This window comes from Aspergillus glaucus (assembly GCF_001890805.1).
Source record: "Aspergillus glaucus CBS 516.65 unplaced genomic scaffold ASPGLscaffold_13, whole genome shotgun sequence".
Lineage (NCBI taxonomy): Eukaryota > Fungi > Ascomycota > Eurotiomycetes > Eurotiales > Aspergillaceae > Aspergillus > Aspergillus glaucus.
In genome coordinates, this window is record NW_019170465.1 from 407,863 (window position 1) to 434,047 (window position 26,185).

The window sequence follows — 26,185 nt, forward strand, 5'->3', positions numbered from 1 at the left end:
GATTCTACGCTTTACCTGCTACTTGCAGTTTCTCTTTCGCTTCCTTGCTTCTTCATTCTACTGTTGGACTTGCTTCGTCCCATCCACTGCTTACAGCCTTTTCGTTTCTCTTCTTCCTTGTCTTTTTGTCTACAGCTAGACTTGCATTCATTAATTCCCTTGTTGCTCGTTGCTATAACTACTGACACAAAGCGTGTTTATCGTTATTGTTGAAATTATTTTGCTGATACGACCGTGCAAGGCGTTTGGTTTGACTTTTCCCTCTTTCTTGGACTATATAAATTCGCTACTCTAAATTCAGGCTCAGGTTTCTGTTTTTCTTTCTTACGGTTAGAGGTTGCTTTTTGGAGTATGCTTAATGAAAATATTGGTTTCTGAGATGTCTATGCCTGACTTTCAGTATACGCTTATGAGCAGTCTGGTAAGCTTTTGATGTTTGGTTGGAAGGCAGATGAAACGGTATGATTTTATATATAAGAGCTAAAAGAAACCTGAGCACCCTATAAAAGAAAAGACAAGCCATTGACAGAGGGAATTAATATGCGGCTGACAGAACCAAAAGCAAAGAAAAGGTAAAGACTGTAAAGGCGCGAGCTTTGTTAATGAATGACTCTCGTGTAGGCCCAAACAAGTAATCAACGACCTCAAGATAGCAAGCGCCTCATTATTGCAATCTGAAACATGGCAGTCAGCACAAATCAGTTGTTGTTCTGGTTATTCAAGATCCGCAGGATAGCCAAGAACAGGTTGAGGATATCCAAATAAAGCGAGATGGCAGCCGCAATCTCCTCCTCAACATGGTAGTGCCGCATAACCAACTGCGTATCAACAAGGATATAGCCCGAGAAAATCAGCGCCGAAACACCACCATACACAAGCTCCATAGTGCTATTTCTCGGGAAGAACGCAGCCATAAACCCAAACAGAATCAAGAACCAAAGCCCACCGAACAGATACGGCATCCAGTTCGTGAAATCGTATTTCGACTGGCACGCGAACGCAGTCAAAGCAACGAAGATACCGAGCGTAAACACAAGAGCTAGCACGACGATGCGCGATTCGTAGAGCGAGGTCACGACGCTGATGGAGTAGGCTTCCATGATTGTGAAGGCGGACAGGAAGAGGAGATTGGCGGGGTAGCTCTTGCGCTTCCAGTAGGTGACGAGCATGAAGCCGATGGCGCCGAAGAGGGAGACCATGAGTAGCCAGAAGTTGCCTTGGATCCAGGTGCGGTAGCCCTCGCTGAAGAAGGAGATGGAGCTCATGGCGGCGGTCAGGAGGATTTGGGCGGTCCTGTTATCATCCTTTGTTAGCCTCCCTTTTTTTTTCCTTCCCCCATTTGTATCCTGTTCGTAATCTTGGGCAGTACTCACAAGATCGAATACACCTTCCGGACGAACTGCATACGGATGGGAAGGGTCGCCTCCGCGACGGTACCACCGAACTACTTCCGTTAGCACATCTCTGATTCCAAAACAACCCCATTTTTTCCTGTATACTAGGGTACACACCTTGAAGTCATCAGGCAGGTTGTCTCCCTCACTGCGAGGCGCACTGGGAAACTCTGGGGTCGCTTGATAAGACGGCGGGGGCTGAGAGAACTCCCGTTCCTCAAAGGAGTCTCGCTGGGGAGCCTGTTCGTATCTGGCGTTGGCAGCCATATTTAACAATCGTGTTGAGGTGCTAGATGTGTCGATGACAAGATCGGTGAAAATGTGACAGTTAAAGAGGATGCGCGATGGAGTTGATGATCTACGGAGTACGGATACGGAGTAAGGCGGGCGAGGCGCAGTCATTGGCATGTGACGTCTATGTCACGTGGATCGGAGATAAACTACTCTGTATGTAGATTAACTCCGTTTGGTTATCCTCTATTCTATCGTGCAAACTGCAAAGGGCCATGGAAAGCTGAGATATCTTTGATCGGTGCAATATAATGCTTTCTAGAACTATCTGGGAGGGATACTACGCCAAATGGTAAGTAGATTCAGTACACTCGAATAAATAAGAAGTTGTCTTCTTGGATATATATACATGGCATCATCTAGTGTTTGATATCTATCCAATCTGGAGTGTTTCCTCTGGGTCCATTTTGAGTAAATAGGTATTGCTTAACTACTCCCTAACTCCGTCGCAGTGTCGCTTCGTAACAGGCTTACGCTAGGACCATGACTATCTGATAGGTGTTAGATAAATGCACCATGCCCTAGATGTTTAGCTCAAGTAACATCCCGAGTAGATCGCGGATGCTGCATGATGCAAGTTGGAAAAGGAATTGTGGTGGTGGTGTGTGGTGGTATTAAAACACACACATATAGCACCTCCATTGTAATGGATCAGCTCATAGAGCTGGTGGACAAGATTGGCGTATTGCTCGACCGGGTCTCACGATGGTTGGTGGAAGTCTGACGGGTTCCCATACTGCTGCGAATGGATCATCAAACGCGGCATATTTCCAGAGGTCAACTCTGCGCTGCGGCACCAAGTTCACCACGAATACTCGTTTCCAAACGTAACCTCAAGATCTCATGGATTTCGATGCACAAAAAATCCCGGGGTCCTCGCCTCCAAGCTAAATTCAACAAATCTGGTAGGGTTAGCAACTTGGGCTTCATTTGGTTGGAAGCATTGGAATACCAGTGCAGATATAGACCTTACCTTTCATGGAGTTTTGACGGTAAGACGCAGACGAGATCCTCGGGCTTGGTAGGGTCTGCCGGCTCCGAGTGAAGCCACCCCTGCTCATAACACAACCGAACGCCTGGCTGGTTCAAGTCACAAGGAATACTTTTGTACAACAGCGTATCTCGTAGTACCCCGACTGCTTGCGGCGTGAGTCTGTCGGCAGAGGGAAAGGACCGGTAAATGGGGTATGTGTTCAAGCTATTAAACAGGGTGGCATGGTTTTCTAGGGCTTCAACAACGTGGTATTGGGCTACTGTTAATATCTCTCCGTGTTTTATTCTTGGCTGATAAGCCTAGAATATGTGAGCCCATGTAAAAGACATGGATAGGGTTATACGCACTGAATAAATGTACCGCATGAGCTCCTGTGCCGCGGCCGGGTGACGGTTAGAAATTTGGAACAAATAATCGGTAGCGTCAGCAGTCAAAGCCATGGGGCAGGTGAAGCTTGAGTTTAGATGCTGAACAACATCCGTGAACTCCTCTGGGGTGTAGAAAATTTGTGGGTGATCTGAATCGGCTGGGGCGCTTAGGGATATCATTTGCTTCTTACCGAAGTGCACCGGGGTGATCCCCGCTGGGTATTCCGTAGGTCCTCTAGTTGGACTTCCGTAACTAGCAAAAAACAAATCTTCAGGCTGAACTTCACACCGCTTTGCGTCTTGATAAGGCCGTTCCACAGGTTGAGGTCGGTGTAAGAGTGTTGGGCTTCATTGAAAAATAATGACGATATTTGAATCACAGAACGTCTCACGTTTGACTTTCAGCTTGAGATAAAGGGTGATGGTATGGTGTTGAGATACAAGGTTGGGCAGTGTTGGCATTGAGAAGAAAGGGACAAAGGGAGAAAAGATAATAGGTGGGTGTATAGGGGTTTAATGATTAGCACTTCCATTTAGCCAGTGAATGCCCTGACATAACCAAGTGAAGGACAAAACAGTGTGGGAGACACAGTATGAGTTGAAGCTGGACTTTGAATCGATAAACTCTTCCAGAAACCACAACCCAACAACATCATCCCTCCTGCCTCCCCACCTTCTCAGCCAACGCCGCAATCAACGCAGCCCCAACCCCAGACCCATCCTCCGCATGCCTAAAACGAATCAAATCTTCCTCCCCCTCCGGCCAATCCAAAATCTCTCGTAACGTACCAACAGCCCTCTCCCTAAACCGTGGATACTTGGTAAACGCAGACCCATCGACCCCCACCGAGCAAGATCTGATCTGCTTTTTCTTACAGATTGCCGCAATGCTGCACGCGTATAATCTCGCCGCCCGAGTAGATACGAATTCCGCAACGAAGCAGCACAGATTGAGTTCGTAGGACGCTGGGTTAATACCTAGACAGTCGCGGAAAAGGGATTGGATCTCAGTGGAAGAGTCAGAGTTGTAGGAATGGTTTTCTTCTAGTTTGGAGAGGATAGAAGAGTCGATTGCGCTTGGCATGCGGAGGCGGGTAATGTCGTTGCTTTCTGCGAAGAGGCCATAGGAATCGTGGAGATGGAGGAGGATTAAGCGGACGATTTCGCCGATGTACAGACCCGCGACCATCTTCTCGTAGATTTGCTGACCGGGTTTGGGAGATGTATTATCGATTTCGAGATCGAAGGACGTGCGTGGGAGGATGCGATGGGAGTTATCGAAAGCACCGCATTCAGTGTTTATAGCAATCTGTGTGTCTGGAGGAAGCTTGTGATGCGCGATGTTAGAAATCGACCCGAAATCCTCCATATAAGCCGCATTACACCCCGTGCTGAAGATACTCCCAATCTGAATCTCCGGATCCTTATATGCAGAAGCAATCAACGTCCCCGTGGTATCGTTCACCAACGCAACAATCTCAACAGGAAGCTCTCTCATCTTCAACGCCCTCTCTAACTGCAGCACGACATCTTTCCCCTCCGCGCCCAAGATATTAAACCCCTTCGTCCACTGCTGCAGCACCCCATGCCTTATACTCTCCTGCGTAACTGGAAACGAAAACGTGAATGCCAACGGTAGCTTCACCTCATTCTTTCCCCTGTTTCCAAGTTGTCCGTGTTCTTCCAGGAATTGGTATAGGCAGTCCGCGATGAACTCCCAGAGCGAGTCCGCGAGGCCAACTTTGAGATCCTCGGGGAGCTTGAATTTGGACTGGATGATTTCGTAGCCGCCGGGGGTGGAGGTGAGGGTGACTTCGCAAACGCGGAGGTTTGTGCCGCCCATGTCAAGGGTGAGGTATGTGCCTGTTTCGTGGCCCGTGGGAATGCCTATGGCCCAGGTTACGTTCATTGGCTGGGGAGTTAGTATTTTGTCAAGGGAAGAAGGGTTGTTGTCACGTACGATGTCACTATCGTCGCTTTCTAGGCCTGGTAATCATTAGTATTGGCTCTATCCATTTCATGGTGGATAAGCTACCTCTTCGTAATTCCGAAAGAAAACGACCGGTGATCTCTTTTAGTTTGGTCTCATCGATAACGAACATATCCCGTATGCGCAGAGCTTCTTTAGCGAGCTCCTCAGGGACGTCCTTGCGAATGTCTGTTTCTGATTGCCATCTCAATTAGGATGTTGAGAGTGTATATATGAGCCATGTCGTACTCACCCTGAATTGGTAACTGGTTATCCATGGCTGCTTATTATATCCGTGAGAATTCGAGTAATTAGTATGGAAGCAATTAAGGAAATGTTCTTGGTATTGACTCTCGGCTTAGGGACGTGACAATGAGCTCAGTCTGATGTTATCTCATGGTGACTGATTAGGGTTGGACCATATTTATCTATTGGCCACATATATCTTTGCTTTGTATACCCTATAGTATTGTCAATAATCCCTCCAAGTTCCTGACGATTGCTCCAACAAGCTGTCACTACTTGTACAACGCTGCCATCATTGGACGCATCACGAGGCTGAGGCTGAGTATTGACAATGTCGACCCCCTCAGCCGTATTTCACCTCTTCACCACATCCATCCTCTTCACTTTTCGGGAAGCACAATCCCCCCTGGAAAACACGATGGAGGCGGTAGCAGCCGCTGCATCCATCATCTAACTAGCCACAGTCGGCTTTACACTAGCGCAGACACTCTACAAATTCTGCGACACAGCAGCTTCGGGGAAACAACAAGTCAAAGACGCAGCCTTTCAGGTGCGAACCACGTCAACCATTCTCGAAGAAATTGGCAAGGTATTCGAAGATGAAGGCCAGGTATCAAAGCCGCTTTTCTCGAGGAATGCCATTACGACAGCCAACGAGATAGTGGAGAGATGCTCATTGATCTTCGAGACTCTTCGGGAAATGTTCAAGGATGCAGAAAGCACGGTCGGGTTGCTCAAGTTTGGGCTTCAGAATTCGCGTCTTAGGGTGTTTCGGGTGGAATTGAGTGAGATGAAGAGTAATCTTCAATGTATAATGCAGGTTGTTATCTATGCTAGGATGAAAGCTGAGCAGAGGTAGGTATCGGTCATTTGTTCATTTGTGAAGTGAACTTCTGATATTGCTTGATAAACAAGAGCTGCATTAAAGGGATCAGAGCAACTGAGACTCATCAAAGACCTGATTTCACAACAGCTTAACTTCTGGGAAAGGTATAGACAGACAAACCCTACAAATTCGAGTCCCGATGACGCTGTAAAGTATGTGAATAATCCCTCCCGGATACTGAGAGATACAGTAAGTTTAACTGCCATTTGCAGCACTAAAACTGGTCCTTCACAGAGCACCGCTAGCATTAGCGAACCTCGAGATTCTCCGACACCACAACCACAACGATCACAAAGCATTGCCTCAAGTAACACTGGATCTGTGTATGTTACTAAAAGGGCATATGCACTCCCACCAGTTCCGCCAACAAACAACAGCAGCAACAACAACCCCGAAGATCAACAGCAAGCTCAACCCCCAGACTCAGAACTCACTTACTGCCTCGCCTTATACTACGTTTGCTGCCCAATCCTTTTCCGAGCAAAACGACGAAATCAGGATGGCCATGCTCTATCTTCTAACAACACACAAGCGACCTATAGCTACAACCGCTATGAACCGCCTCGCAGACCCAGCGGTACGATTGCCGAGTTGCTTGGGGATTTTCCGGACAGGAGCGATACTGGGTCACAAAAGGGCCAGGAGATTCAGGATAAAAAGGAGCTTGCATATGGAGGTGAACAAGCTCATTGGGAGGTGAACAAGCTCATTGGGAGCTTGAGCCTCGGACTCATGCGCACCGCGCGACTAAGTTTGAGGCTTATCTTGAATCTGAGGTGGATGAGTTGCTGCACCATTGGACCACTTTGTATGATCAAGGGACGGGAGCTGAAGGTGGACGATAGAGAAGATGGCCAAGAGTTGAGAACCATATCTTTTTGTATGACGATTATCATAGCAAAATGGCTAGAACATAACTACATTATATACACCCCAAATACCCCAAATCCAGCATTACCAATCAAAGATCCTCCCATAGTTCGTTACATATAATTACCGACCAAATGTTCAACACCAGATCCCTCCTGAAATAACAAAAACATAGCAACCCTACTCATCATCCTCATGCGTCCGATGAGTCCTCGTCCTCCCAAACGGTAACTCATCCTCCAAATTATCCTCCGCATACCGGTTCGCATCCGCACCCGCATCCGCATCCCCTGGATCATCCTCCTCTTCACTCGAATCCTCCGGAGTCTGCGCATTCCCTTGCGACACAGAAGCAGGATGCATCTGATCAGGCCGTTTCCTGCGCTCAAAGTCCTGCGCGTGTGCAGCGGCCACGATCGATCCAACGCGTGAAAGACCGGCTGCTGCGCGAGACCCGCGACGCGTGCGCATGGATGCGCCGGCAGGTGTTGGCGGTACAGGTCCTTGTTCTAGGTCTTCGGGGTTGGGGCTTGATTGGATGGTGGTACCGGTGCTTGGGGGTTGTTCTTGGAGTTGGACGTCTTCGGGTCGGTGGTGGTCGGGTTCTTCGGGTGGTTTGGGAAGGTCGTATGGTAGGGGTGTGTCTCGGGAGGCGCGGAAGAGAAGGACGTTTGTGCAGTGTTCGTTTTCGACACGGAAGATCGTCCAGATGCCTCGTCGGCAGATTTCGGAGAATGAGATGACGAAGCTCAGTACGGCTGAGTGTTGAAGATCGTGGGCGAAAATGGCGTAGAAGATCCAGTTGAATCGTACGATCACGTCCAGGACCATGGCAACGTAGTACACCCATACCTGCTGGAATGCTAGGACCTCACGTAGGAGAGGGTGTTTAGCGTAGGGGTTGCCTAAACTCCAGTCCATGGCCAAGTCCCACACTGAAGTGTAAACGGCGTTCAGCAAGGCGAATGTAATGAATGTCGCTTCGAATCGCTGGATCCTTTGGATCCGATACATGCTCAGGGTCGCATAATAGAGGACCGAAAAAATGTATTTGCCAAAATTCATCATATGCGGGAACAGGTTTCGCGTGTCTGCGTACCGGCGCAAACATTGAAAGGCACGCCAAACTGCTGGGAGGCATTGAAAGAATCCCAAAAGGCGTGAATGGGATGAATTACATTGAGGTGGATCGGTCCAGTGTCTTGCGTAGAGGCAGAAAAACAGTTCGATGTTCTGGGGAATATTAGTACTGCGCAGCTGACACTTCAAAGTGCACTTACACCCATAGCATATGTCTGAGAACAGTACATATCTCCAAGGAAGAAATCACGGAATTCAACAGGATATAAACCCGCGAGAACCAGACGCCACTGTTCTCGTTAGTAAGTGATAAAGGTCACCCCAGATGCGAAACCTCACATTGGAATATGCCCACCATTGTCTGCTGCGATGGTAGAGCACACGGAACGGTAGAAAGAGAATGATTAGGGTCAGCCCCACGAGGACCACCGGCCAGTATATATACATAGCATTAACAGTTAAAAAATTGAGCCACATAAACAGGCCCAGGAGAAAGAGGAAAAAGCATGGTATCTATTGCGCGTTAGACAAGCTCATGCCAAATATTGGGTTCGCATACCTCTAATAACTGACGCCATTCCAATGCATGCCTTGTATCAAACTCAAAAACAAAAACATGGTTGATTTTGGCTTTGGTCCAGACCATGCAAACCAAAGCAAAGAGCAAAAAGTGGAAAACAACGAGAAAATAGCCTCCATAAATCTGATCGCGTTAGTACCTTTCGACGGCAGGTCCTTTGCAGAAGACTGACCTGCAGTAAATAGCTTGTGTGAACATGAAGAGTGGGATCCCCACTACGCATGTGTTGTCCAACATAGACCAACGACTGAATCGCAAACAATATACCTGCCATTAAAAGAAGACCAGAGCGGAAAGTGTTGGAAGAGTAATCTCCCGACTTGTTATCGATACGACGCAGCTTGGAGATTGCCGGCTTACGATTCCCACGCTCAAAATAGCGAGCGTATAGATCTTCCGTCGCGACCATCAGGTTCTCAGTAACTTCACTCTGGACGAACCAGGCCTTATTGACCTTCTCCGACATGTAACGCAAAGTGGGACGAGCCTGGACGGTCTTGTCATACTTTTTGTTAATCTTCCGAAACGCCGTCCGGTTGAGGTAGGCATATCCTTTCAACAACTCGAGGCCACGGTAGAACTCTTGGAGGGCATGTTTCAGCTTCCTCTTTGCCGAGCGATATGGTACATCAACATTGGGCGAGTCTTCATCATCTTCCTCCTCCGCTTCATCCAACTCTTCCTCTTCCGGCCGACGCGAGAAATCCCTTCGACGAGTGATTGATTCACGATCCTGTGCCTGAAGAGTCCTTGGTGTAGTTGTAGCCATTTGCGCCAGCGCTTCGGTGTTTTTCCCGAATCGGTTCCGTCCCGTCAAGACATCCTTCACCAAATGGCCGTTTAACCCAGTCAGGGCTTTCGGATTCGGACCGTCCTTTTTCCCATTTTTCCTTTTCCCGAACTTCTTCTGCGCTCCGACAACCTCCTGGACTCGTTGGTCGCGCATAATGTGCAATTGCCGCCGCAGCAATTGTAACCGTTGGGAAGCTTCCTCCTCTTTCATGTGGTAAAACGATTCGATCTTCTCCAGCTGCTCATCCAAGAAAGCAAAAAACTCGTCCTGACGCCGGTCGACCTCCGACGATGGAGGAGCTTCGAATTGCCCTTGTTTTTCCGTCAATGGATCCGCATCTTGGTGGGGGAAGACTCGCTTCAAGAGTTGAGACCTTCTCGTCGCGCCGGGCTCAGGCGTTTTCGGTATGGATGGTCTTTTATCGGAGTGACTAGGGAGGCTAACATGGCGCGGGGAGACTGACGAAGGGCCCCGACTCTCTGGACGACTGGGGCTGGTGGTGAAATGAACGTGATCCTTATCGTCGCCGTCGCCGTCCATCTTATCGGATTGATCATCGCGAGGGTCGATGGCGGGATCGGGTAGCTCCAACGATGCCATGTCAGACGCAGTGGGTGCGCCATGCTGCGGTGATGCGAGGATGCTTCCATAGCTCCCAACGGCAGCAGCGGAGAATCTCGACCCCGGGGAGTGTAGCGGTTGACGCTCTGCGCTACGTGGCACAGGCGTGGAACGCGGACCGGACGATGCAGGATTATTCCCTGACCTTGCAGACGGCGTCGGGTAATTATTTTGCGACGGATCTGTGGGAGTGAGCCGCTTGTCTGACGGACGGTTGGGCGTTGGAGGAACGGTTTGCTCGCTGGTCAATCCGGACAGAGATCGTTTATGGCCATGATGGGAGGATGGACGGTTTGGTTGGGGATAGGGACTGCGACTCGCTTTTTGCAAAGAGCGCGCAATGGCCTTGACTTTTTTCTTGCCCGCCTATACACAGAAAAGACGCATCGGTTAGTTTCGAGTTCCAAACGGGTTCTTTTTTGTGTTCTGTATCATTCCGGTGTCTTGCCTTGTAGTCGAGGTATTTGGCCCGCCATTCAGGGACTAGCTCCTGTTCCAATTCTCTAAATATAGTCAGTTCGTGCCTATGGGAATTCGCGCATATATATCATGAGAACAACGAACTTGGCAAATTTCATCCTGGAGCAGTAGGAATCCTGGCGGGCAGGCCGCCGTCACGGAGCGACTTCGGGGTATAGAATTAGCAGGAAATTGGCATCGATAGAACGAGTCGGGAAAGTCTCCTTGACAAATGAAGTGATATATGTTGGATATATATAGCGATAGGAGAATAAATAAACGAGAGAGCAAGTAAGGACGAAGGAGTTATTGAAGGTCTGGTGCTGAGAAAAGAAGCTCAGGATGACCAGTCGACCGCATCGTGAAGAGTAAAAAGACAAGCCCTCCCACTGTACCGGAGAAATTCCCGTTTTTTTTTTTTTTTTCCCCTTACTCCCTATCAGGCACAATAAACCATAGCAGCCATACACACTATTGTTTTTTCTTTTTTTTTTTTTTTTTTTTTTTTTTTTTTCCCCTTCTCTCAATCCCACTCGCTGCATCGACGCTGCAATGTAAGCTGCACGTGCCGCATGCGATGATCTCATTTGTTCGAGACTTGCTTGGCGGCTGATTAACGGGTTGCCAGGGTTGGCCGCATTCCGGAGCCATTGTTGTTCCCTTCCGCCATTGGCCAGTTGACAACTGGCCTATTCTGTACATGGTACAAGTACAGGCTATGCATGTGGCTTATATCTGTCAATGGTCTGTCAAGCCTATTTAAACCTGTCACTGAGATGAGATGAGGTGAGATCGTGAAACCGAGCCAACAGGATATTTTCTTTGCCGATATGCCGATGCCGATCCAACTGGCGGAATCCAGCATTCATTTCTTAACTCTACGCAGCGCGGGTGATGTGCACGCCCTATCGCCCTATGGGGCGGCTTCGTCATGTTCATTCGTACATGCGCATATCTCCGGTTAGGCACATTGTTTGGGGGCGGTTTGTATGTCTGTATGGTCTGTATGGTTTGCGCGGATCAATGGATGTATCAGGTTCGTTGCATTCTCGCGTGATCCACAGAAGGTTTAGCTCCTGAGCTATTAAAATATCTTCGTATTCAGAGGATTGCCAAGGAAGATTGCATGCAGTCTATCTTGGATAGAGTGTCCCATAGTCTTTCTTTGCACCGAATCCTGCCTACTGGAGGACTGCTTGCTCTGGAGACACGTCCGCGTATCGTGCATTGAGTGCTTTGCCATTCATTGGACATCATCCACAATATGGATAGGGATCTGAGTTTGGGTCTCAATGTGGGATATAGATCCGTTGATAGACTCAAACCGGTATCCCATTCCCGTGATAATAAGACACAGGTGAACTATATCAATATTTTAATTGTTATAGCTGTTTTCTATTTACTGCATTAAATTCATCAATTGCTTCCGGGTGACCCGGATAATCAGCGAATGCTACAGGGCTAGATCAAAGTCTCTGGCCTTCACTTGTTCCACCTAGATGCTCTCCTTGTTGTCTTTCCTCCCCAACCCCCACGCGTCGCCTTGTCTGACTCGTCAAGAATTGATCACATGTGAGCTTTGTCTACCATACAGGTTACATTCAATTCATTACAGACTGGTGTATAGCCTATAGACACTTAGACCACTTCCATCTCCCTAAATACCTCCTATAGAGTGCCTATACTGGAGGGTTTCTAAGACATCTGGCTTAGAGAACTGCCAACATTCGCCAAAGAATCAGGCGAGAACTCTCGAAGCTCTCGACTATTTTGATATCGTTGAGTTGGAGGCATATCAAATCGTCAATTGGAACATGACACTCATCCCACAACCTCGATTGAGAGCGCGCTCTCAGACTATTGTCGTGAGATCGGGACACGATGAGGACTACGAAACTCTAATGACCAAATTGGCCAGTCTAACCCACGGCCATTGGGCTTAAGACAAAATCTCCCACAAGGAAACCTACAAACCATACAACACCAAGTACTAGGCTGATGATGTGGCAAGGATAGTCATGGAGGTCGGCGTGTCGAGCACACTCGTTAACTGTGCATGAGAAAATGCAGCTAGCTCCTTCTTTTACGTGATGATCTGACAATGCCAATTACGACAGAATCGACCACTGGTTAGTCTCTGTTGCTGGTCAAATATGATGACCAGGAGGCTGATCCTTTGCGCGATCAAACGCAGTCAGAATCCACAAGCACCGAGGGTTCCGGGTTAGGAGAAACTTCACCTTACCCAGATTTTATGGTTCGTTTGAACATTAAGACCGGAAAGTCGAACAGAGATCCGGAAGATCTTGAATAGTGGGACACAACATTGGAAAAGTGGAAAATGGAAGCGCGTGCCATCAAAAAGCAAAGTCATCACATCAGTGGACCAACCCTTGCCCCCACTTAACGAGAGGGATCCTTGACGTCGACTTACGATTCGATATTTGCCCCGCGCACATTCCCCGAGGAATGCCAACCTGGACTTTGTTGTGAGTGGCTGTTCAGGTGCTTTCAGTGAGCATGGAAAGTACAGATACGAGAGCACTGTGATCTAGATGTCATGTTAAATTACACGCGACCACAATGACATCCAATGGGGCAATACCTCAACGATGGATATGGAAAGTGAAAATAATTGGTGACGCAGGGCTTGCGTTCTCATAGAAGTCTTTAAACAACGCGGACTGGTAAGTAGGCCTCATATCATCCAGCGGCATTGCAATGCGTGCTGAACTCCACAGTCCATTCCTTAGGTGCTGACATGATATATAGTACGCTGACCACGAAGCCCCAGGCGAGCTTGATACAATCATCTCAAGGAGCCAGGAAGGGGCTACCAGCGCTCTACGGGGCGTGATCCTCAATCACTAGGATTTCTCTTAACAGAAACTTGTCATTCTTCATAAATGCGTGTCTCGATCGCTATCGGGATTTCTGAGATACATTGCGAAAGTCAACGACAAATGTACATAACGGACCGTTTAAGCTGCGGGAAGCCATGAAGACCATTTCAGAAGCTACGATCGAATGATCAAAACCATATGGACTGAGTTCTACCATCATAGCAACGTATACAGAATACTCAACTCGAACACAAGTACTTATCAAGTCTGATTTATTCATATCCTCATTGACATATGTATATACAGAGGTATCATCAAAAAGAAAAAAATCCTAATCAACCTCAAATCTACCAGCCGCGGCCAGAGAAGCTCTTGTGAGGCTGGTATTGACCAGGGTTGTACTCCTCGGCACCGTGGCCCTGAACGTAGTGCTCATCGTACATGTGCTCAGCGTTCTTCTTAGCGTGGTGGTGGGCCTTGACCTTGTCGGCCTGGTCGAGACCCTTGGTCTCAGCGAGCTTGTCGACCTCGGCACCGGCGAGACCGGCGAGGACCTCCTTGGCGGTGGAGTGGGAGACGTTCTTGCCTGTAGATGAGGACGGTTGTGTTAGTGTTTGTTTGGTGAGGGGTAGTAGTGGGACATAGAGGGGTACGTGGGGTTGGAGGGGTATAGTAGGGGGAGGAACAGAAAACGTACCCTGCTTGCGCTGGTGGTCCTCAAAAGCCTTCATACCGGCGAACGAGGCGGCACCGGCGAGAACCTCGTGGGAGAGGTGGCTCTCGTGCTTGTTCTCGTTGTCGTACACCTGACGGTGAGCGTCGTCGGATTCGCCTGTGTAGCTTTGTTAGCTTCGTTCAAGGTGGGATGTGGGAGGGGTGAACATACCCCAGCCCCAAGCCATTGTGTTGGTTATTTGTGTAGGAAGAAAGGAAGATAGATAGAAAAGATAGAGATTGAGGGATTGAGAGATTGAGTTGTCAGTGAGTGAGTGATTGAATCCAGAAGAAGACAGCAGAGGGGACCCCTCTTTATATCATTGAGTAGGAGTACAGGTGTCCCATTACCCCACCATCATGCGGAGTCCTCAGCTGCGATTCCGATGGCGCAGACCAGCTGAGGACACATCACGCCTTCAGCTGAGCCCTCTACTCCGAGTAGTACATACTCCATACACTGCCCATCCAATGGGCGGTTGTTATTGGACACGTTTAATGAGAATGGGGGGCGAGTATCTGTACCATGGGTCTGTATGGAGCTGTATGGACTTGAGTATGTGTACATACCAGGGGTCCTCCGTATTGTATCTCCGAGGTCTACTGTATGATTGGTATCGGTATGTGGTGGATCAGCCTTACCGTAGCCAAGATGCGGGCAAAGGCTTGTCTCTGCCCTACGACTTGGCTAACGTATACAGCTTGGCGATAGAATAGAGTATGGAGTAGGGATATAGATATCTGTATTAAAAAACAAATGGTATGAATAACAGTCAATTGAATGCCTTTACAGATTACAATACAAGCCATCCCGTCCCAAAGTATATCCAAAGCATATCTTACGAGTACCTCCGAGACCCGAATGTTACCAATCAGGAACGTACTAACTACAGAGCAGTACCATACGATACTATTCCGTACCATAACGTGGCGGTGTGTGGCTGGTGCTAAATTGTCTCATAATGCTCCATCTTTTTCCTCGATCTTAATGGATATTACTGGATAGTTAATACCAGGCAGCAACAAATCCGAAACTCAATTGACGATCTCTGAGCATACCGCCTCGATCGCGTGCCCTACAGAGTAAAGGTAAAACAGTCGATCTGTTTCCCCTCATCTTCGGCTGTTCAGGGATCGGGAGTGAGGCTGGTGAGCATAGGACAATTTACGTAAATCGCTACGTGCTCAGTCTATTTCCGGTGTGGCGCATCGATCGGGCTCAGCCGTGGGGCTGTAGGTGGTCTTGGTGGGGTTACTCTATTGGGAATCTGTACAATAACACTCATGCTGAGCTCTAGATGGTAGGGCACAATGTTGGTGATGATGGAAGTAGTCTGTATACGTATCACCCTGATGTCATCTGTATACGGCCTCCAATAAAGAGGGTCGAATGGTGGGGGTCTGGATATTAACGAATTAACGACCATCCTGCCTTGAGACAACGCGACGATGGAGGATCCGGACTTGGACTTCATTGGCTCTAACTCCTCAGATAACAATCACTATAACCTTTATGACTATGATACATCTGGTGCGTTTGAACCGATTGGCCCCTTCTGCTACATCTGTGGCTACGAAGTCGGGATTGCGTCGGGGATAGGATGGTCTGTAGCAGGAATGAAAAAGGCCAATCCTCCGCCTGGCGTGTTTACTGCCCGTGAATTGATTAATGGGCAGTCTGGGTATCCTCTTTATTGGTCCGCTCTGTATCGTCTTGAGTATGCTTCACGATAACCATGTCTATTTTCGCTAGTTGACTCTTGAATGGCAATTAGTTCTCTTCAACCCACGCACCCAGAAATGCCAATCATCAGGCATGGCATTTTACAACTGGGATTATTATCCCACGCTTGCAGTTCCATGGAATAGTGAAGAGGGTGTTATTGGCTGTGAGGAGATGGTTAAGGAAAAGTGCCATCTTGCAATGCCTACTCTCCCTAAATCATCACTAGATCCCGCAGAGTGTGAAGGACTGATCGGCTACCCGGTGCACTTCCGCTGCTGGGAATTACCTTCCCACCATAGGGCTCTTGGGAGTATTGCAAAGACCAATTTGGGGACTATCCTGGCCTATCCTGCGCCGGAAATATGAAGAATGGGGGTATGATACCGAAAGAAGCGAAGTGGATGATATGCCCATGAGTGTAAAGGGTAAGATCAACGGTCCCTGTCATCTAGCCAAAGGCTACTGACATCTAGCAGATCCAGGGGATGATAAAAAGATCCAATCTCTCATCAACAAAGCCAGACGCATGGCAAATAAGAGATTCAAAAACGGCCGCCTCAATCGCCGTTGTCGCCTATACCATCTCCCTGTAGAAGTACTGTGCTTCATTCTTGATGATCTTCCATCATCAGACGTCGCCAGTGTGGAGAAAACCATGGGATCGTATATTGGTGATGCGTATTGGCGTTCCAGGATCTCAACGGATCTGTTTCATGAGGTGAGGGATGTCATGGATGAGACACTGGACTGGGAATTCTTATGCCTGAAGCTTGACGACCTTACCGATGCACTTTTGCCTAAGCCGGTTGTCAAGCATACTCAAAGCCGTAATAAAAAACGGCGTGCACCCAAAACCGTATTTATGCGCCAGGAAATACCAGAGGGATTAGAGTGGTTGGCTTGCCGTCGGTATATTCTGAGGCGACTAAATAAAGTGCAAGAAATCGTCTCTAAGGGTTAGGGGAAAAGCCTGCGAGGTTGATTGAAGATAGAGGTTACCACTACACTAATAATGATAATAATAATAATACCTTCAAGACACTACAGTCGGTTGGATTAGATAACGGACGTATAGGGCTAGCACGTAGAGCCCATGGTTACTATGTTTGTCCTCGCTCTTCGAGTTCAAAACATTATTGGTTTTGTTCCTTCTCCTTTCCTTGATAATGGTTTTAAATGTACCCCAGCTTTTGCGATGCCAGTGAGGTCGTGCCAACGAGAGTTGCGATTCAATAAGTACTTCGTTGCGTTGAGAATTTTTCTATATGCGCGTATCACCTTGATGTAATCCGTTACAGTCATCTCCCATATCGCTCCCCGAAAGCAAGATAGATGGCAGACGAAATCGATGGGGGATGTGGAAAAAATGTCTATGACTGTGCCGGATATGACACACTTGATGAATGTGGTTGGCCTGATCCCCTCTGCCACATCTGCGGCCAGTCAATCAATGTCGCGCTGCAAGTTCTGTATGCCTCTAGACAGGCCAAGGACCGCCCTCGCGCGGGAATATACACTGCAAGCGAGATCATGAATGAGCGCTGGAGCCCTGCTTCTTGGTGGAGCTTGTATCGCATGAGTACGTCCAGCGAATACCACATTGGCGAATAGGAACTGACTAGTTTTGATAATATCGAAAGTTCTCTTGAAGCCACGCAAGAACGAATGTCAAATATCAGGCATAGCATACCACAACGATTATGATGCGACTGACGAACTTGAAGTCTCATGGAACAGCGAAGAAGGCCGTATAGACAATCTGTATAGGATGGATCTGCAACAAGATCGATTCGTACTGCCTGCTGTTCATGTGCCATCCCACGAGCCTACAGACCAAGAACTGCTTGGTTACCCGATTCACGTGCCTTGCTGGGAAATGCTTTGCCACCACCGGGTCCTCGGGACTATGGTAAAGACTGATTTAAAAACGATTCTGGATATCCTATGTCGGGAATGTAGGGGTTGGAGGTATGGTACTGACATCAGCGAAGCTGATCGTACGCTCATGAGCACGAAGGGTAAGGATTCCAACGGCCCTTGCGACACCTGACTGATTATATATATTAACATCAGAGTATTTATACTCTATCAGACCCCGGGTGTATCAATTATATCCAAACTCTAATACCAAGGCCCGGCGCAGGATAAAGAAGCGGGTTAGATCCAGAAGCCTTCTTGATCACCATTGTCGTCTTTCCACTATTCCCGCAGAGATATTGTGTATCTTATGTGACAACCTCCCAGCGTCAGATGTCGTTAAGGTGCAGGATGTTATAGGGATATACCTTGGTGGCAGTTATTGGCGCTCTAGATTTCCGACTGATTTTTTCTATGAGATTGAAAAGATAATGGAGGAGACACTTGACTGGGAGTTATTGTGTCTGGGATTGGAAGAACTTGGACAACTTCCGGCCATGTCAGGAGGGTTGGCTTGGCGGCAATATATTCTGAAGCATCTCGATAAAGTGCAAGAGGTCGTTACTATGGGTTAGAGAGAGATGGATTGCTATTTCAACCTAATAAACTATTCTAACAAAAAAGAATTTTTTTTTTTTTTTTTTTTTTAGAAGCGTATCCCAGGTTGTCTTTCGCGGTTTAACACGTGATTGTCACGGACAACCATGGTTTAGGGATAGCGCACAAGATCCCACTCCTGGCCAATGAATAGCGCATTCTGGTTCAGACTACCTATTCAGTGATTGCTCCGGATGTACCGCAACTTACTCGCGACTTCAGTGCGGTTCTTGAGTATATGGTAATGCTCAGCCGGGTCGCCCCAAAACTCAATGTTCTTTGTCTTCATTTCCACTTGTAGAAGCGGACATAGCCTATGATGACGATTATCCCATACCGGCGATTGTCTCCCCGCAGTGTGCCCAGGTATTTGCATTGCTGGATTAGTATTCGCGTGGTAATTGTATCTCAAGTACCTCAAGATCATTGCGCGGTTATCATCGACATGGTCCTGGTGCCCCAAAGCACAACTTTTCTAGTCTTATGACCTCGTTGGAAAATCGAATTTAACTCCCTACCGCAGTGATTCCATACAGCCGGTGATTGCTCCTAAAACCTGGCCCAAGTTGGGCGCAGTTGTGTTCACCCCTAGTCTATTGCTAGGATGATCTTTCGTGTACTCGAGTGTGTCGTAGCCTTGCCGCTACAGCCGAGCGATCTCTAAGGACATGGTATGCATCGCCCGTGTTTGGACCCCAAAACTGAATGTTCCACGTGGTTCTATCCCACTTGTAAAACCGCATATACCTCCCCACCGCAACGATCCCGTAGAGACGGGGAGGTCTGTTTTGGACTGCCCGCAGATACCAGCGTGGTTGTCCCTCCATTCTGCGGTCGAGCCCTGCGCTTGAATTGGGTGATGAGAAACGGAGTCGATTGGAGTGAGTTGCCGAGGCGGGTCCAATGGACAGTAGTGAGGCTTGTATACCCGGCACTGTAGGGGTATTGGAGGCGATGGGCGTATCCATCCTCGAGTTCAGCAATCCACGGGCATCTTGTGTAATTCCTCTGGCTAAGGAACACTCTGCTCAAATGAGTCCATAGTAAAGATCGGGGATAAACCCTGGCCATCGCAAACATTAATTAGGGCCAGGGCCACTCATCAGTCATCTGGCCCTAGAGTCTGATCAGCCACGGTATCACGTGAAACACTATTCTGGACCATGCAAACCTTCGAACCTGTCCATTCAGGATCTAAATGCATCATGGCTGAGGCATTACACCATCAACCCTGCAGTCTACACGATTCATGTGCTCCTGCGCTTAAACACAGTAAATGTCTGATGGAAAGCAGAGCAGACCAAGGGGGTAGCAGCTGCTGATTGCAACTCCTGTTAGACAGAGTCGCCTGGTTCAAATTAGGGCTTGTAGCCGTCCTTTCAAATAACCTGCTGTGGTCGTCGTTATGGACATAGACAGACTGCCAGCCGCTTGCCTGTCTTTTAGCCACAATGGTAAACACCTTAGGTCTCTTGACCTCTATGAAGGGGGTTGATTTAAACAAGCATATTTATGTCGAAGGGTAACTTAGTAAGTCAGCTCTCGACAAGAATGCAGTCTCTTTATAATATTTATATAATAGAGACTAAGTCGATGTGTATTCAAAGTAGTAGCGACACGTCCATGTCGCATAAGCTGTCTGCGAGTCATCACGCCGGTTAACGGTAACGCGGGCGTGTTGTCTATTTATCTACAGTGCATCGGCTTGTTAGACTAAATAATTCGAGATCGGCCAGCCCAGTGAATACATGCGTCGAGAAGTTACCACAGTGAAGAGTATAGATTAGATATGGCGGTGACAAGCGGCAGAATAACAGACCATACCGTTTATGGTAATCAGCTTCATCCAAGATTCTTATCAGCTAGAAAAAAAGACAACCACGAATCCAACCAGAACATCACTCTACGAGCCCTATATCAAAGCTTCGAGCTCAATTTATACACGACCCCAAGCAAAAAATCCCAAGATCCACGGAAAATGCCCACCAAAACCCCCCACCCCTCCGACTTCCCCTCCAACCTCACCATCACAATTACCCCTCCCCAATCCTCCACATCCTCTTCCCAATCCTCACAACCAACACCCAACATCCTCCTCCTCCTCCACGGCCTTGGCGACTCCGCCCCCTCCTTCACCCAACTAGCCTGCGCCCTCAACCTCCCCGAAACCACCATCCTAACCCTCCAAGCCCCGCACCCGCTCCCCTTCGACCTACCCGGTTTCCACTGGGGCGACGACGTGACGTTCGATAATGCCGGCGGGTTAGATATGGATGCTGGGTTTGGGAGGGTGATGAAGACGATTATGGAGGATGTGGTTAGGGGGGTGCTTGTGGGGAAGTGCGGGTATCGGTTGAGGGAGATTTTGGTGCTTGGGTTGGGGCAGGGGGGGATGCTTGGGTTGAGCGTTGCTAAGGAGTTGGGGTTATCTGAGACAGAGGAGGATAAGTCGTTGTCTGGGGTGATTTCGGTGGGCGCGCCGTATCCGTTGTCTGGGAGTACGATGGTAGCGGCGAAGAATCGGACGCCGGTGTTGTTGGTTTCGGGGAGGGATTCGCCGGTTGTTACGGATAATGCTGTGCAGCGTACGAAGCAGGTGTTTGAGTTTGTGGAGACGCATAGGTATGCGAGGAAGGGTGATACGATGCCGCGGAATCGCGATGAGATGTTGCCCGTTATGCAGTTTTTTGCCCGCAGGTTGCGCAGTAGGCAGGGTGTTCCTGAGGGAAGTGTGGAATTGACTTGATCGAAGCTCTTCTTTATTGTACATTACTACTTCCTGTCTCTTATTTTTTCTGTACATAATCTAAGGGTCTGTAGATTTGACATCCATATCCTCCACGGCTTTGCGCGCCTGCTCAATGCTCTCGCGCGCTTCATCTTCAGTGCCCTCGATAGCAGGTCGGCCGCCCTCCTGCACCAGCGTTCGCAACTGCTCCTCTGTCGATCGCAAAGCCGTCCGGCCCTCTTCCCGGACTTCGTCCTCCCAGAACTCGCGCGCGCGCTCCCACTTAGTCTGTTGCCGGCGCAGCGAGTACACCAGTCCCACCGCCGCCAATGTGCACGTCTCGTAGACAGACGCCGTGGGGAACGAGAAATAGGTCAATCCCGACAGCGCAGTTGTCAGCGTCGTCGTTGACATGCTGAACAGCACCAACCGTTGCGCCAGCGCCTGCAGGGCCGGTACCGTTGTGTTGAGTAGTCGCGTGCGGCTAGTGGAGATCTGTACCGGCCAGGGCACGAGCGGAGATGTCTGTTCCACGAGCGCTTGCTGCTCTCCTTCTTTAAGCTCGGATAATTCAAAGTGCTCCGGGTTATCCATCAGGCCTGCCTGCTGGAGCTGTCCCGCCGTCCAAATGACCTCCTTCTCAGCCCCCTGCAGATACCGTCTCTCCAGAATCTCAGACGTGAGCATGCTCACATCATCCACCCGCAAGAACAACTTCCACCAAGCCAGGCCTCTCCACCGGTTGCTGGCGAAGCCCTCTTCGAGGGAACTCCGGAGCTCTGAGTGCGCTCTCTCCGCCCACAAACCAACGGATCGGTCCAGCTCCGCCCGGACTTCCTCGGAGACACCGGCTGCTTGTAGCTCCTGGGCCTTTCGGGCTTCCTTGGCAAGAACGCCTTCCTCCGCTGCATCAAGCAAGGACAGAATCAACGTTTTCAATGATGGATCCAGACTTTCTCCGCTTTCCCGCATGGACGCCAACCAGTCCACAACCGGCTGCACTCCACTGCTGTTCCACCCGCGCTCGTAGAGCGATGCATTCTGCACAGACTCGCGGAACTTGTTCAGTGCATCCTCTGCCTGTTTGATATCCACAAAAGCGAATCGGTCATTCCTCTTTTCCTTGTCCGAAACTTCCATCCCAATAGCTCCGTAGACAGAGTTCTTTTCTCTCTTCAAATCGGACCGCGCAATCAGACCACTGTATGAAACTAGGTCTTCCACGCCGCTCCCGCACACGATGCTCTTGTGAACCGGGTATCGTACTACATTGTGCCGACCGGAATGCGAGGTGCGGATGGTCACTGTCGGGACGAGGAATGTGTCTGCTGTGAATTGGGATGCTGATGAGTCCGCCTCTGTGCCTAGACTGGAAACGAGGATCTCCATGTTGGCTTTCTTCAATAGCTGCGAGGGAATGGAAATCGTGGGAAGGAGGTTGTTCGGGATTGACTGGCATTCTTCGCCGTGTCTTGTGCTTCGTTAGCATTTAGACCTCCAAGTTGACATAACGTAGCCATACCGTATCAACAACCCTCGCGAAATATCAGCCTCATATCCCTCCAGCATGTCCTCCCAATCCTCCCTAGACGACAACGGATCGGAAAGCAACAATCGAACAAGTCTGCGTGCAGCATTCGTATCGTTCAATCCGAGCACTGCAAATTAACAATTAGTATCACTACCTCCCTTCAAACACAACACCAATGTAAAAGATAAACCCACCAGCAACCCGTACAAGCGGCTCCTCCGACTCCAACCCCCTCAGAGCCAATTGCAATCGACTCAAGTTCACCCGATCCGTCGCAACATCCCCAACCCGGTTCAACGCCGCATACAATTCCTTAAACCGCGGCGGTACATTTTTTCCCGCGTTAATCGCAGACGATGTGGTAAACTGGTGTCGTTGAGTATTCAATTCCCCGTTTCGACCTCGCGGGATAATGCCGCTCGTGCTGGTTCCGGTGCTGGGGCGGTAGGTTTTCCGACGCGTTGAGATGGTCCGTCGCCAGGTTGAGCAGGAGGGGCAGTAAAAGACCCCGCTGTCCAGGGGACGCGATAGGGATTTCGGCAATGAGCCACGCAGATTTGGTGGCATTGACTGTGGTGTGCAGTTCGATCTGGTTGTTGGAGGGGAGAAACGAGGGAGTCGGCCGGAAAAGGTTGAAGGCGGTTCTTGGCGGGGAACTCACTAGCATTCCTACCTACGCAATATTACACTGAATAAGGTGCGAATATGTAGACGAACCTATACACGGACACCTATAGAAATGATATTTCATATCTAAACGAGGAAAGACTCAAATCCACATGTACACAACGCAAGGCAGAAACAATCATACCCAATGCCCAATGCTTCTTATACACACTGCCAGCTAAAATGAAATGGATAGATATCACTGTATAGATTCATCAACTCATGTAGCCCAAGACGTCGCAGACGCCTCGTGGCCACTGTCTAGGGATATACACAAAATGGTTCTCCCGGTATGCCGTTTTCAAAAAATTTTGGTACATTAATCGGCCGTCCCAATCCTAGCAGAATCAAAAAGGGAAAGTAAAAAATTAAATCAAAATGACCATGACAACCACAATATCACGGACGTCATATTCCTCTATGAATTATCGGAGCCGCAACTAAGTTGGGACGTAGGCTGGACTCAAAGACCGTCGACAGATTCATCATCCGATCAAGCTTCCTGGGTCTCGTCCCGTTGCCGACGACTCTTATTTGATCCAGCAGACCTATGGATTGTTAGAACTTTTTCGATTTTCTCTTCGCTTGTTCAAAAGGGAGAGCACTTACATGCTGATACGTCGAGCCACGGTTGCCAGCCCGGCATCATTGTCAGCCTCTTGTTGAGCACGCTGGAAAGCTGACATTCTCTGCTCATCGCTTCTCCGGTAAACCTCTTCCTTAGTTGGGGGCAGACGCTCATTCTGCAGGTCAACCTTCCGAGCATCGTCAAAGTTGTTAATAGCCTGCTTGATTCCCTCTGCTCCCAGCATCAGAGTACCCGCGGGAAGACGACCTCCAGCAGCGGTCTTGAGTTCAGTGACCTTCTCCGACTCTTCACGCAAGACCTGGAAGAAACGAGACAGTCGACCAATGGCAAGAATCTTGTTTTTGATAGCCCGGCGCTTGAACTCGCTGCTGTCGACGTCCATTGGTAGCGGCGGCGACCCGGGACCAGAGGCCGATGTTGGTGTTTCGTCTTCGAGTTCTTCCTTAGAGCAAGTGTTGAGGATAGCGATAAGCATATCCGTGATCTTCTCACCGACGAAGGGAAGCGACCAGGTAAAGACGTCCATGAAGTTGGGCAACCAGTACGGGTGGGGTGTGCAGTTGAATTGACGAATGTTCATAACATTGTTCTCGTATTTCAGCACGGCAGCCTTGTTGTTGTATACGTCCAAGTAGTTCGGTGCGCTAAAGATGGTCATCACACTAGGGAATCCGGTCGTGCGCGTCTTGCGGTACATGCGGTATCCGGCATCTTGTGCCTCATGTGCCCGGATGATCGACAGTAGGTTATTCTTCTCGAGGAAAGCGCATGCAGCAGGGTAGGAGAAGAAGTACGAGCAGCCTCGAACGCTGTTGTGGACGAAATATTCACCAGTCTTTTCTTGGCCGAATTCTTCCAGAGGGTCAGCCCAAAGAATATCGCACATCAGGCCGTGGGTCGGAGGTTCCCTAAAGCGATCAATCTGCCACAACATTAGAATTTGTAATGCTAAATCCCTGTAGGAACGGTTGAACATACCGCCTTGATATCTTCCAGTGTATGCAATTCGGGACTAAGGCCTCCATGAATACACAAGAACTGCTTGTTCATAACCGCCGCCAGCGGCAACGAGCAGAAGGATTCGATGCAAGCCTCGTAGATTTCCTCGCTGTACTTGTGCTTACATTCGAGTTTGAATGTGAAATAATCCGTAAGATGTCTGCATTCGTGGTTGCCTCGCAGAAGCCAGAGTGTGTTGGGGTACCAGATCTTCAGAGTCCAGAGGTACAGAACGCACTGAAGAAGCGTCAGATTCAGGCCCGCAAGTTAAAAAGAAGGGGAGAGCATACCTCAATGCTGAAATAACCTCTGTCGACATAATCACCCAAGAACAAGTATCGCGTTTCCGACGGATCGCCACCGACTTCAAACAATTTCATCAAATCGTAGTATTGACCATGAACGTCACCACACACCGTGATGGGTGCGTCCATTTCTAGCAGGTTGGGCTCCGACCTCAGAACCTCTGTACCTTTCTTTATGATCCATAGTGCCTGTTCTTCTGAAAGACGACCTTCCCGATAGAAGTGCTGTCTAAGGAACTGCAGGTTCGGCTTCGAGGGGTCTTCAGGAGACCAGAAGGACTCGTCCGAGGGGGTGTTTGAGGCGGGCGCTTGCACCTCTGGGGATTCGCAAGACTGTTAGCGACCGAACGGATTCAATCTCTATCATTGGACCCTTGTTTCCATACCTTTGACTACTCTTTCCTGGGTGGACACCTGACTGCCATCTTCCATAGTATGTAGCGTGAAATCGATCTCCGGGACCGGTCTCTTGTCCGTCACCGCTCGCGCCAAATTCCGGTCCATTTTCAATGAGGACGTTCGAGTCGCGTCTGAGGAAGGGAAAAAACGGAGGAGAGAATAGGATAAGAGGAAAAGGAGAACAGGACCAACAGAAGTTGGCAGCGCGGAGGGAAGAGATTGGTGGGGTTAAGCGCGGCGGAATCACACACGAGAGCGATCGATGTCGAGTCCAAGCAAATAGATCGTAGAGTGTAGAGATAAGGATAAAGTAGTATTCCAGAGATAACTGGACTTATAAGATAGAAGGCAAAAAGAGAAGAGAAGTTATCAGATTGAAAAGACCCGAGTTAACTCTTTTTCAGGAGCAAAAACGACCAGCAACGGGAGTGGCCAAGGCGTCCAAAAAGGGATCGATTCAGTCGATGTGGGGAGCCAAGAGGAATAGAGAACACTTCTCTCCTGAACAGGTAAAATAATCAATATGGGAGAAGAGAGACAAATATCGTAAAAAGAGGCAAGCAAGAGGCGAGTCAGCGAGAAAGATCTCTATTCTCTGGCTGGTTGAAAAGGAGCCTCAG

General features: G+C 48.9%; 12 protein-coding genes across 12 annotated transcripts; 4 read left to right on the forward strand and 8 right to left on the reverse strand.

Annotated features, from left to right (window-relative positions):
• Positions 1 to 355: 355 nt before the first annotated feature.
• Positions 356 to 1,745, reverse strand: ASPGLDRAFT_48465 (Bax inhibitor-1 family protein). The gene is made up of 3 exons (XM_022546901.1): positions 1,512 to 1,745; positions 1,374 to 1,444; positions 356 to 1,293 (listed from the first exon to the last, which is right to left on the reverse strand). Exons 1-3 carry the CDS (start codon positions 1,659 to 1,661, stop codon positions 699 to 701), a joined length of 816 nt encoding a protein of 271 aa, XP_022399799.1. The 5' UTR covers positions 1,662 to 1,745; the 3' UTR covers positions 356 to 698.
• Positions 1,746 to 2,467: 722 nt separating this feature from the next.
• ASPGLDRAFT_459160 (uncharacterized protein) lies at positions 2,468 to 3,377 on the reverse strand. The gene is made up of 3 exons (XM_022546342.1): positions 3,027 to 3,377; positions 2,659 to 2,978; positions 2,468 to 2,587 (listed from the first exon to the last, which is right to left on the reverse strand). Exons 1-3 carry the CDS (start codon positions 3,225 to 3,227, stop codon positions 2,527 to 2,529), a joined length of 582 nt encoding a protein of 193 aa, XP_022399800.1. The 5' UTR covers positions 3,228 to 3,377; the 3' UTR covers positions 2,468 to 2,526.
• A 74-nt stretch (positions 3,378 to 3,451) lies between these two features.
• ASPGLDRAFT_173591 (uncharacterized protein) lies at positions 3,452 to 5,297 on the reverse strand (the record flags this gene model as incomplete). The annotated part of the gene is made up of 4 exons (XM_022542797.1): positions 3,452 to 4,959; positions 5,008 to 5,033; positions 5,083 to 5,211; positions 5,270 to 5,297. 4 exons carry the CDS (start codon positions 5,292 to 5,294, stop codon positions 3,700 to 3,702), a joined length of 1,440 nt encoding a protein of 479 aa, XP_022399801.1. The 3' UTR covers positions 3,452 to 3,699.
• Positions 5,298 to 5,593: 296 nt separating this feature from the next.
• On the forward strand, positions 5,594 to 7,013 carry ASPGLDRAFT_36565 (uncharacterized protein; the record flags this gene model as incomplete). The annotated part of the gene is made up of 7 exons (XM_022544706.1): positions 5,594 to 5,689; positions 5,747 to 6,117; positions 6,178 to 6,300; positions 6,383 to 6,471; positions 6,526 to 6,604; positions 6,691 to 6,899; positions 6,994 to 7,013. The coding sequence occupies 7 exons, from the start codon at positions 5,594 to 5,596 to the stop codon at positions 7,011 to 7,013; spliced, it is 987 nt and encodes a 328-aa protein (XP_022399802.1).
• ASPGLDRAFT_58890 (uncharacterized protein) lies at positions 6,783 to 10,938 on the reverse strand. Its single transcript, XM_022548350.1, has 6 exons — positions 10,657 to 10,938; positions 10,541 to 10,595; positions 8,851 to 10,458; positions 8,658 to 8,801; positions 8,299 to 8,388; positions 6,783 to 8,251 (listed from the first exon to the last, which is right to left on the reverse strand). Exons 1-6 carry the CDS (start codon positions 10,668 to 10,670, stop codon positions 7,199 to 7,201), a joined length of 2,964 nt encoding a protein of 987 aa, XP_022399803.1. The 5' UTR covers positions 10,671 to 10,938; the 3' UTR covers positions 6,783 to 7,198.
• Positions 10,445 to 11,222, reverse strand: ASPGLDRAFT_459369 (uncharacterized protein). The gene has a single exon (XM_022546350.1). The coding sequence runs from the start codon at positions 11,136 to 11,138 to the stop codon at positions 10,707 to 10,709; it is 432 nt and encodes a 143-aa protein (XP_022399804.1). The 5' UTR covers positions 11,139 to 11,222; the 3' UTR covers positions 10,445 to 10,706.
• A 2,500-nt stretch (positions 11,223 to 13,722) lies between these two features.
• Positions 13,723 to 14,369, reverse strand: ASPGLDRAFT_48471 (DUF3759 domain-containing protein). The gene is made up of 3 exons (XM_022546902.1): positions 14,281 to 14,369; positions 14,092 to 14,226; positions 13,723 to 13,980 (listed from the first exon to the last, which is right to left on the reverse strand). Exons 1-3 carry the CDS (start codon positions 14,294 to 14,296, stop codon positions 13,742 to 13,744), a joined length of 390 nt encoding a protein of 129 aa, XP_022399805.1. The 5' UTR covers positions 14,297 to 14,369; the 3' UTR covers positions 13,723 to 13,741.
• Positions 14,370 to 15,883: 1,514 nt separating this feature from the next.
• Positions 15,884 to 16,360, forward strand: ASPGLDRAFT_48473 (uncharacterized protein). Its single transcript, XM_022546903.1, has one exon. The coding sequence runs from the start codon at positions 15,925 to 15,927 to the stop codon at positions 16,198 to 16,200; it is 276 nt and encodes a 91-aa protein (XP_022399806.1). The 5' UTR covers positions 15,884 to 15,924; the 3' UTR covers positions 16,201 to 16,360.
• An 86-nt stretch (positions 16,361 to 16,446) lies between these two features.
• ASPGLDRAFT_48474 (uncharacterized protein) lies at positions 16,447 to 16,872 on the forward strand. Its single transcript, XM_022546904.1, has one exon. The coding sequence runs from the start codon at positions 16,490 to 16,492 to the stop codon at positions 16,793 to 16,795; it is 306 nt and encodes a 101-aa protein (XP_022399807.1). The 5' UTR covers positions 16,447 to 16,489; the 3' UTR covers positions 16,796 to 16,872.
• Positions 16,873 to 20,326: 3,454 nt separating this feature from the next.
• ASPGLDRAFT_128575 (uncharacterized protein) lies at positions 20,327 to 21,094 on the forward strand (the record flags this gene model as incomplete). Its single annotated transcript, XM_022540814.1, has 1 exon — positions 20,327 to 21,094. One exon carries the CDS (start codon positions 20,327 to 20,329, stop codon positions 21,092 to 21,094), a length of 768 nt encoding a protein of 255 aa, XP_022399808.1.
• A 60-nt stretch (positions 21,095 to 21,154) lies between these two features.
• Positions 21,155 to 23,174, reverse strand: ASPGLDRAFT_36569 (uncharacterized protein; the record flags this gene model as incomplete). Its single annotated transcript, XM_022544707.1, has 3 exons — positions 21,155 to 22,547; positions 22,599 to 22,734; positions 22,802 to 23,174. The coding sequence occupies 3 exons, from the start codon at positions 23,172 to 23,174 to the stop codon at positions 21,155 to 21,157; spliced, it is 1,902 nt and encodes a 633-aa protein (XP_022399809.1).
• A 592-nt stretch (positions 23,175 to 23,766) lies between these two features.
• On the reverse strand, positions 23,767 to 25,670 carry ASPGLDRAFT_128885 (serine/threonine-protein phosphatase 2B catalytic subunit; the record flags this gene model as incomplete). The annotated part of the gene is made up of 5 exons (XM_022540841.1): positions 23,767 to 23,821; positions 23,883 to 24,784; positions 24,841 to 25,098; positions 25,152 to 25,483; positions 25,553 to 25,670. 5 exons carry the CDS (start codon positions 25,668 to 25,670, stop codon positions 23,767 to 23,769), a joined length of 1,665 nt encoding a protein of 554 aa, XP_022399810.1.
• Between the last annotated feature and the right edge of the window lie 515 nt (positions 25,671 to 26,185).